The sequence below is a fragment of the Pecten maximus genome, chromosome 3 (genome assembly GCF_902652985.1).
Source record: "Pecten maximus chromosome 3, xPecMax1.1, whole genome shotgun sequence".
In the NCBI taxonomy this organism is placed as follows: Eukaryota; Metazoa; Mollusca; class Bivalvia; order Pectinida; family Pectinidae; genus Pecten; species Pecten maximus.
The window spans coordinates 50,231,471-50,242,754 of NC_047017.1; the positions used below are offsets into that span (position 1 = coordinate 50,231,471).

At 37.0% G+C, this 11,284-nt stretch overlaps 1 protein-coding gene across 1 annotated transcript; it reads left to right on the forward strand.

Moving 5' to 3' along the window:
- Positions 1 to 97: 97 nt before the first annotated feature.
- Positions 98 to 4,004, forward strand: LOC117324470 (transmembrane protein 246-like). The gene is made up of 2 exons (XM_033880341.1): positions 98 to 140; positions 2,268 to 4,004. The coding sequence occupies exon 2, from the start codon at positions 2,390 to 2,392 to the stop codon at positions 3,629 to 3,631; it is 1,242 nt and encodes a 413-aa protein (XP_033736232.1). The 5' UTR covers positions 98 to 140; positions 2,268 to 2,389; the 3' UTR covers positions 3,632 to 4,004.
- The last annotated feature ends 7,280 nt before the right edge of the window (positions 4,005 to 11,284 follow it).

Here is an 11,284-nt window from a genome sequence, read left to right on the forward strand (position 1 = left end):
TGTCCGGTGCTTAGAAAAATTCGTCGGTTATGGTCTCTCAAAAGCTTATCGAACATGTACTGCAAACTACTATTCAAGCGTCAATTATACAACGACTGATCATGATCCTACTTTCATTTTAGACGGGGCGTTGGAAGTCGGTAAGTATATTTTGAGAAGACTGACTTTTCATGGTTAGCAAACAGCAAAAGGAGTTATTGGCGAAATCAGGGCGTACATGCTGTACATGTAGAGGGAGACTCCACCATTTGGAGACCGACGTAACGGGCGCTTTTGTATTTGTGCACAGATCTATGAACCGTGACGGTGTGAGTGCACTACATTTAAAAGTAATAAGTGAAGTGGATATATTTGATCAGAGGCCTATACTTTTTCCCATATATTTTTCATTTTAAGTTCGGGATCCAATATGAAGATATTCTTTCTGGTCATCAATAGATTTTATTGTTGAACCGCAGGACTGCCAGATTCGCAATCAATTTGCCACAGAAATACAACCAGCATTGGTGACATGCTTGATCACTTCAGTGTCATATTGTTGTGGTTCTCATCTTAATGATTAAGATTCTACAAGATTATAAAATATAAAGTCATCCCATCGTCTGTCTAGATTTTGAAATCAAGACATCTGTCTGTTTAAATGTCTGGTCTGTGAAGAGCACATTTCATATCATGTTAACGGAGCATTTTTTTTATTTTGTAAAATTATACAAGTTATTGGTGAACCCGTATGTAATTATCATATGTAAACTAATCCAATATTAAACATTTAAGTGACACCCTACCAAACATAACCTCATACACAGTCACCACCCACAAATACTGATAGCTCTCTCTAAGAAGACACCTTACCAAACATAACCTCATACACAGTCACCACCCACAAATACTGCCAGCTCTCTCTAAGGAGACATCCTACCAAACATAACCTAGTCACTGTCCACAAATACTGCCAGCTCTCTCTGAGAGTCAACGCCCTACCAAACATAACCTAATCACTGTCACAGCCCACAAATACTGCCAGCTCTCTCTAAGAGTCAACACCCTACCAAACATTACCTCTTTCACAGTCACAGCCCACAAATACTGCCAGCTCTCTCTAAGAGTCAACACCCTACCAAACATAACCTAGTCACTGTCCACAAATACTGATAGCTCTCTCTAAGGAGACACCCTACCAAACATTACCTCTTTCACAGTCACAGCCCACAAATACTGATAGCTCTCTCTAAGAGGACACCCTACCAAACATAACCTAGTCACTGTCCACAAATACTGATAGCTCTCTCTAAGAAGACACCTTACCAAACATAACCTCATTCACGGTCACTGCCCACAAATACTGCCAGCTCTCTCTAAGAGGACACCCTACCAAACATAACCTTATTCACGGTCACTGCCCACAAATACTGATAGCTCTCTCTAAGAGTCAACACCCTACCAAACATAACCTCTTTCACAGTCACAGCCCACAAATACTGCCAGCTCTCTAAGAGTCAACACCCTACCAAACATAAGCTAGTCACTGTCCACAAATACTGATAGCTCTCTCTAAGAAGACACCCTACCAAACATAACCTCATTCACGGTCACTGCCCACAAATACTGCCAGCTCTCTCTAAGAGGACACCCTACCAAACATAACCTAGTCACTGTCCACAAATACTGATAGCTATCTCTAAGATGACACCCTACCAAACATAACCTTATTCACGGTCACTGCCCACAAATACTGATAGCTCTCTCTAAGAGTCAACACCCTACCAAACATAACCTCTTTCACAGTCACAGCCCACAAATACTGCCAGCTCTCTCTAAGAGTCAACACCCTACCAAACATAACCTCATTCACAGTCACAGCCCACAAATACTGCCAGCTCTCTCTAAGAGTCAACACCCTACCAAACATAAGCTAGTCACTGTCCACAAATACTGATAGCTCTCTCTAAGAGGACACCTTACCAAACATAACCTTATTCACGGTCACTGCCCACAAATACTGCCAGCTCTCTCTAAGAGGACACCCTACCAAACATAACCTTATTCACAATTGCTGCCCACAAATACTGCCAGCTCACTCCAAGAGTGCACTGTAGCTTTGTTTAAAGGGACATTTCCACCTCATGCATCCAAAGATACAGTGCTATCTATGATTTCATAAGCTGATTTTGCTTTCAATGAAAAGTGTTAATATTAAATTCCCCCCTATGGATCAGTATATGTCTGTGATTTATTATGTTTTGATATCTATATTTTTGGTGTTTCAGATGAATGTTGAACATATCTGGAATGATTCTTTGACACTGGCTTTGAAGACTGGCTATGTACTAGGATATACATAAAACTGTGTTGAGTTGTACAGACTTTCTGTATGTATTAGCCTAACAAAATGGCAAGCTCCGTTGTTCATCACTTGACAAGATTACTTGTACTATACCTCGTCACCTTTTCCTTCATCATTCCTATCTTATGCTATTTTTTACCTTATTCAAAACTTTTCAAAGTCTTCCATTCAGAAAAGGAAATGTTGAGTGATGCCAAGGATCTAAACAAAGAACGACTTTCCAGTGCCACTGCTTACTTTAACAGCATTGATAAAACAGAATCTATGAAGTTTTATAACCGATATGACCAGGAAAGACTGGATTTACTTGTTGTAATTGTGACAGTTCAGAGAAAATCAGCAGATGTACAAAATTTGGGTTATTTCCTACAAGCAACAGCAGCAATGGACAGAGTGATGAAACAAAACCAAAGTTTTAAGAAAAAGAAACTAGTGATTTGTAATGTTGATTCAAATCCATTAAACTACACTGATGTTGTATGGTTATCAGAATTTATTCCAACCATACAGAGATATGATCCTCGTGGGAAGGACATGGCCAGGATGACAACTTCACAGAGAGCTGTGTTGTATGGTCAACATTTGCATCTTAACAAGTATGTGAAGGAGACAGTAGATTATATGTTCTGTTTGGAGAGTGCATATCTTATGAACTCCACTTATATCTTGATGATGGAGGATGATGCCATTCCTCACAGAGATGTCCTCAATAATGTCAAACATGTTATGGACACTAAACTTCACCATTACAACAGAGAGTTTGGGCATATCAAGCTCTACTACCCCCAGAAGTGGCAGGGATTTGCTTTAGAAGAGACAAGGATCATCGAGTTAGTGAGCATAGGTTGTATCGGAGCAGGTGTCTTTGTATTTATCTTAAATTTGTATTCAACTGCCAAGAAAAAAGTACTAACATATTTTATACAAATTCTATATTTTTTAGCTGGTTGTGTGTATTTCATATTAGTTGCAGAACTTCTAGATAGACAAAATTTAATGGAACTAAGAAGATTTTCGAAGTCTTTGTATTCGTTTAAGCAGTCTCCAGGATGTTGTACACAGGCTATGTTGTACAGAGAACAAGTTATACCTGCCTTGCTGAACTATCTACAGGGCTCTGCTAGACTAAACATGGATCATACAGACATTGCAATCTATAAGTTTACTTTGAAGTACAACATTCCATGCTATCAGATAGAACCAAATCTGTTCTACCATGTTGGCCTATACACATCACTGGTAGAGGGCAGATACAAGGACCCAGAAGGATTCCTCTTTCATGTTTAAAAGAAGTGGCATTAGATAGAATAGATACCCATTTTATGTTATGTAAATCAGGGATAACATGCGAGTCATCTAAATCTACTACAGAGGCAATATGTCGCCTTGCCACATTGGCCTATGCAAAACGCACAGACCTTTGGATTGGGATTTTGAAAATCACATTAATTTTAACATGTGAGTATATTTGGTGCATTATTTTTACAAAATGGCAGTCTATCACTTAATGTATATAATTATCAATACAATGTATACTTTCCAAAGCTTGCCTATATCCTTTTTAGCCCACCATCATCAGATGGTGGGCTATTCAAATCGCCCTGCGTCCGTGCACGTGGTCCGTCCGTCCGTAAACAATTCTTGTTATCGCTATTTCTCAGAAAGTACTGAAGGGATCTTTCTCAAATTTCATATATAGGTTCCCCTTGGTGCCTAAATATGCATATTGCATTTTGAGACCCATCGGAAAACAACATGGCCGACAGGCAGCCATCTTGGATTTTGACAATTGAAGTTTGTTATCACTATTTCTCAGAAAGTACTGAAGGGATCTTTCTCAAATTTCATACATAGGTTCCCCTCGGTGCCTAGTTATGCATATTGTATTTTGAGACCTATCGGAAAACAACATGGCCGACAGGCAGCCATCTTGGATTTTGACAATTGAAGTTTGTTATCACTATTTCTTAGAAAGCAATGAAGGGATCTTTCTCAAATTTCATATGTAGGTTCCTCTTGGTGCCTAGTTATGCATATTGCATTTTGACACCAATCGGAAAACAACATGGCCGACAGGCAGCGATCTTGGATTTTGACAATTGAAGTTTGTTATCGCTATTTCTCAGAAAGTGCTGAAGGGATCTTTCTCCAATTTTATATATAGGTTCTCCTTGGTGCCTTGTTATGCATATTGCATTTTGAGACCAATCGGAAAACAACATGGCCGACAGGCAGCCATCTTGGATTTTGACAATTGAAGTTTGTTATTGCTATTTCTCAGTCAGTACTGAAGGGATCTTTCTCCAATTTCATATGTAGGTTCCCCTTGGTGCCTAGTTATGCATATTGCATTTTGAGACCAATCGGAAAACAACATGGCCGACAGGCAACCATCTTGGATTTTGACAATTGAAGTTTGTTATCGCTATTTCTCAGCAAGCACTGAAGGGATCTATCTCAAATTTCATATGTAGGTTCCTCCTAGTGCCTAGTTATGCATATTGCATTTTGAGACCAATCGGAAAACAACATGGCCGACAGGCAGCCATCTTGGATTTTGACAATTGAAGTTTGTTATCGCTATTTCTCATAAAGTACTGAAGGGATCTTTCTCAAATTTCATATGTAGGTTCCTCTTGGTGCCTAGTTATGCATATTACATTTTGAGACCAATCGGAAAACAACATGACTGATGGGCAGCCATCTTGGATTTTGACAATTGAAGTTTGTTATCGCTATTTCTCAAAAACTAATTAAGGGATCTTTCTGAAATTTCATATGTAGGTTCCCCTCAGTGCCTAGTTATGCATATTGCATTTTGAGACAAATCGGAAAACAACATGGCCGACAGGCAGCCATCTTGGATTTTGACAATTGAAGTTTGTTATCGCTATTTCTCAAAAACTAATTAAGGGATCTTTCTGAAATTTCATATGTAGGTTCCCCTCAGTGCCTAGTTATGCATATTGCATTTTGAGACAAATCGGAAAACAACATGGCCGACAGGCAGCCATCTTGGATTTTGACAATTGAAGTTTGTTATCGCTATTTCTCAGAAAGTACTGAAGGGATCTTTCTCAAATTTCATATGTAGGTTCCTCCTAGTCTCTAGTTATGCATATTGCATTTTGACACCAATCGGAAAACAACATGGCCGACAGGCAGCCATCTTGGATTTTGACAATTGAAGTTTGTTATCGCTATTTCTCAGAAAGTACTGAAGGGATCTTTCTCCAATTTCATATGTAGGTTCCCCTCGGTGCCTAGTTATGCATATTGCATTTTGAGACCAATCGGAAAACAACATGGCCGACAGGCAGCCATCTTGGATTTTGAAAATTGAAGTTTGTTATCGCTATTTGTCAGAAAGTACTGAAGGGATCTTTCTCAAATTTCATGGTCCCTGGTGTTGCATTTTGGGACCAATCCAAAAACAACATGGCCGACAGACAGCCATTATCGCTAAATCTTAAATTTTATATATAGGTTCCCCTTGTTTGAAAAGTACTAGAGGGCTGTTTCTGAATTTACACAGATTAGTAAGACTTAGAGGAAGGGAAAAGTAGAGAAAAGATCAATCTGACATGGAACCTATAAAGATCATTCAATGGTGGGTGGCAAGATCCCTCTGGGATCTCTTGTTATAAATTACCATTATACTAAAACAAATTGATTACCTCCTTGTTAACATTACAAAGAGCAATTAGTCATGTTGGAATGTTTAAGTGTTATTGTGTGTTGTGCAGATTTAATATAAAACAAGTGCCAGATATTGCATTATTAATATTTTCTGGTGAATAGATATCTTAAGATGGTTTTTTTTATTAAGTTATCCTATAACTATTAATGAATTTCAATATGCTTTAGGCATAGATCTGCCATCAAAATACTGCCAAAGATAGTTATTTCAAGCAGATATTTAAAGTATATATAAGCTGTATGATTCTGACAAGTAGGCATTGTAAGCATTTATTAATTAGCATTATTATTTGGTATTGATATTGAACACATGCTTAAACCTTCAGCTGATACATGTATCATTACGGTACCATATCAAAGATATGGGTGTCCTATGTATCATTACGGTTAGGGTAACGTATTAAAGATATGGGTGCCCGATCACTCTATATCTCTGTCTGTCCGGCCATCCTCAAATTTTACTCCTGGCTATAAATTTGATATTTATTGACCGATTAACCTGACAACTGATCAAGATGTTATTTACTGACCGAATCACCTGAAACCTGGTCAAGATATTTAGTTCACAAAAATGCATACTCAGCTAGAAAGTAAACATGGAAGATCAAGGTTATCAGATTCAAAGGTCAAATTGAAATATGTGTAGTTTTTCACTGATGAACGTTTTGTGATGACACTTTGAAACAATGGTTAACCAAAGGTTAACGTCACTTAGTCAAAAGTCATGGTCAAATTTTGTATCATTTCACTGATGTTAAATTAATGCAAGCTGAACTAATTGAAACAGAAAGTTGTACATGGGTATATCACTTAATAATTCGTCATTGTATATCATTTCCTATCTTAGTGGATTTGTATGTATATAACATGCTGTAACAATTGCATATATGGTTGAGTAAAAATATTTTGAGAAAAAAAATTATGACACTATGAAGCAATGTCAGTTGGATTTTATCAAGGAGTCAATTGGCCAAGGTCACTAGGTCAAGGTCAAGGCCCAATTTTGTATCTTTTCACTGAACTTTTGTGATAACATTATGAGGTGAAGTTTTTCAGAATTTAACAAGAAATCAACTGATTAAAAGTCAAGGTCACTGGGTCAATGTCATGGCAAATTTTGTATCTTTTTAGCTATGAACATTTTGTGATGTTAATTTGGTCAGAAATACACAAGGAGTCAAATATCAAAAGTCCAAAGGTTTAAGGTCAATGTCAACTTTAATATTTTTCACAAAAGAACATTTTATTATAACATACAATGTATGAAGCAAAATTGGTCTGAATTAAGGATAAGTCAACTGACAAAATATCAAGATCACTGTATTATAGTTTGTTGGGTTCATCACCTCTGGAACAGTTAGTGTTATATGTTGAAGCTCAGACTCCTTGTAGTAGATAATGGCTACCTCACTGTACAACATAGGGGAGCCCAGTTGCTTGCCATCCAGAGCAATTAAGATTGAGTGTCTTTCTGAAGTGTCTGTTTCATAGCTTTTTAAGAAACACAAACTGCCACAGGTAGGGAGTATAAAAAACTCACCTAGGATCTTCACTTGAGGCTATGTGGCTTACACTCTGACCAACTGAGCTATGACAGCCTCTCACCAGATTAAAGGTCAAGGTCATTTGGGTCTAAAGTTCAAAGACAAAGTGGAGCTCTGACTATGACCCTGTCTCTTCATGGGGAGATTTTGAAATAGAGCAAATTGAAACATGGAGGTGGAAGGAAACCATAATCACATCGTAGTGATTAATGTGATATGTAGATATATATATTGCTTTTTTGCAATTATCTTAAAGTCCAAATGTCAAATGTCAACTTCAGCTATAAAGGCAGATGTCTTTTCTTATGACACAATATTGGGCATTTTTTAACATTTGAGCACAGTTCATGCTCATTGATATAAGATTTATACTTTGTAATTCAAATCTGTTTGTATAATTATAGATATATAAAATTTAAACTGATTTGCTTCATCACTATATTATTCAATTTTGTATCTATTATTCTTAATCTTATCCCAGCATATTTAATATTTGATCAGGTACATGAGAATATAATGTGGAAAGTGTTTCTTTAATATTTGATCTGGTATATGATAATATGATGTGGGAAGTGTTCCTTTAATATTTGATCATGTAATCTGATCCTGGATACTCCAGGAGTCACGTTCATGCATGTCACGGTAACTAATCAGGAACATAATCCTGGGATGTTGAAGATTATGTTCCATCAATGTCTAACATAGAATGCATTCTACAAATTCAAACATGACCACTTTTTATCCATTTGACACATCTAAAGTGTAACCACGGCAGTTCATTTTGTGTTCACTGTATTTTAGATATATTTTATATTACTTAATCAGAGTATTTTGTTGGATTTTTACGTTTATTGTTTTTAAGTAGTTTGTTGTCAATAAGTATTTATTGTATTTATCAAGTACCTGGTATGTGATCATTGTTAATTAATAACATTGTATTAATAAAAACAATTTAAACACCAAGATTCCGGATGATGATAGATATGTTAAGCCTGAATAGCCCAGTGTTACATTTAAGTTCTATATGAAACCTATGTTGGCCGGCATTAAGAGCCGAAAATTTGGAGCTATAGAGATGTTTATAAATTTTAACACATTGTCAGATTAGATTAACCAATCAAAACAAAAATCAAATATCATTGATAAAGCCATCGCTATAAATATGCCAAGTAGGAAATCAAAAATGATGTGATGGGATTTAAATGTATAAAAATGGCTCCAAATTTTCGGCTTCTTATAATTTTAGATCTTATCCTTTGACGAGGAAACAACGACTCTTTCAACTTTTCAAGTTACCATCTTGACCCTTTCAATGTCAATTAAGTAGACAATGGAAAAGTCCAGATTTGGTAATTTGAAAATACAGAAAAATGTTTGTTTGTATAAAATGTTCCCTTCCAAACAATTTTAGTAAGATGTTAAGTTTTATCTTATGGAATACCGACATGTTAATGAAATTGGAACTAACTGTAAGTCGATTATAAGAGAGAAAATATAAACTCTTCATTTAGACAAAACCAAACTCTTAAAATTGTATAAGGGGAGTAGAGCCAGATGGTCCGGAAGTAACCGTCTTCATGGAGGAGAGCCATCATATAATTCTACGTCCTGGTTATATCACGTCCGGGGGGCCGACCATGTTAACGATAAAAAATCTTCAAATAGTCTTCACCAATCAGCATTCTCTTGAAACTACGTGATGTGTGTATTTCATCTATAGTCGACATCAATCATGGAAATTGTGTTATTCAATATGAATCGATATGAACGGTAAATGAAGGGAATATGTTAATGGAATAATCATCTAATTCAATTGATTAAATTTATATGTGATTCAATTGATTTAATCCACAGGTACTTGTGGACATGATTATGATGTTTTTAATCAAAATGTTACATTATAGACGAGTAAATTATTGTACAAAAATATATATATATTTAAAAGGCCAAGGTACGATATGTCAGTATTATCTGTTTTAGTATACAATAAACGTTGATGGCTCCGTCTGGTTTTTTTTTTTAGCCCACCATCATCAGATGGTGGGCTATTCAAATCGCCCTGCGTCCGTGGTCCGTGGTCCGTCCGTCCGTCCCTCCGTCCGTCCGTCCGTAAACAATTCTTGTTATCGCTAATCCTCCGAAAGTACTGAAGGGATCTTTCTCAAATTTCATATGTGGGTTCCCCTTGGTGCCTAATTATGCATATTGCATTTTGAGACCAATCCGATAACAACATGGCCGACAGGCAGCCATCTTGGATTTTGACAATTGAAGTTTGTTATCGCTATTTCTTAGAAAGTACTGAAGGGATCTTTCTCAAATTTCATTTGTAGGCTCCCCTTGCTGCCTAGTTATGCATATTGCATTTTGAGACCGATCAGAAAACAACATGGCCGACAGGCAGCCATCTTGGATTTTGATAATTGAAGTTTGTTATCGCTATTTCTGAGAAAGTACTGAAGGGATCTTTCTCAAATTTCATATGTAGGTTCCACTTGGTGCCTAGTTATGCATATTGCATTTTGAGACCGATCGGAAAACAACATGGCCGACAGGCAGCCATCTTGGATTTTGATAATTGAAGTTTGTTATCGCTATTTCTGAGAAAGGACTGAAGGGATCTTTCTCAGATTTCATATGTATGCTCCCCTTGGTACTTAGTTATGCATATTGCATTTTGAGACCGATCGGAAAACAACATGGCCGACAGGCAGCCATCTTGGATTTTGATAATTGAAGTTTGTTATCGCTATTTCTGAGAAAGTACTGAAGGGATCTTTCTCAGATTTCATATGTATGCTCCCCTTGGTACTTAGTTATGCATATTGCATTTTGAGACCAATCGGAAAACAACATGGCCGACAGGCAGCCATCTTGGATTTTGATAATTGAAGTTTGTTATCGCTATTTCTGAGAAAGTACTGAAGGGATCTTTCTCAAATTTCATATGTAGATTCCCCTTGGTGCCTAGTTATGCATATTGCATTTTGAGACCAATCGGAAAACAACATGGCCGACAGGCAGCCATCTTGGATTTTGATAATTGAAGTTTGTTATCGCTATTTCTCAGAACGTACTGAAGGGATCTTTCTCAAATTTCATATGTGGGTTCCCCTTGGTGCCTAGGTATGCATATTGCATTTTGAGACCAATCGGAAAACAACATGGCCGACAGGCAGCCATCTTGGATTTTGACAATTGAAGTTTGTTATCGCTATTTCTCTGAAAGTAGTGAAAGGATCTTTCTCAAATTTCATAAATAGGTTCCCCTTGGTGCCTGGTTATGCATATTACATTTTGAGACCTATCGGAAAACAACATGGTCGACAGGCAGCCATCTTAGATTTTGACAATTGAAGTTTGTTATCGCTATTTATCAGAAATTGCTGAAGGGATCTTTCTGAAATTTCATTTGTAGGTTGCCCTCTGTGCCTAGTTATGCATATTTGATTTTGAGACCAGTCAGAAAACAACCTGCCCGACAGGCAGCAATCTTGGATTTTGACAATTGAAGTTTGTTATCGCTATTTTACAGAAGGTACTGAAGGGATCTTTCTGAAATTTCATATGTAGGTTCCCCTTGGTCCCTGGTGTTGCATTTTGGGACCAATCCGAAAACAACAGACAGCCATTATCGCTAAATCTTAAATTTTATGTATAGGTTACCGTTGTTTGATAATTAGTAGCTGAAGGGTAA

Bases quoted from the DNA above. Each gene is read 5' to 3' on its own strand.
- LOC117324470 (XM_033880341.1), top strand. From the start codon at position 2,390: ATGGCAAGCTCCGTTGTTCATCACTTGACAAGATTACTTGTACTATAC.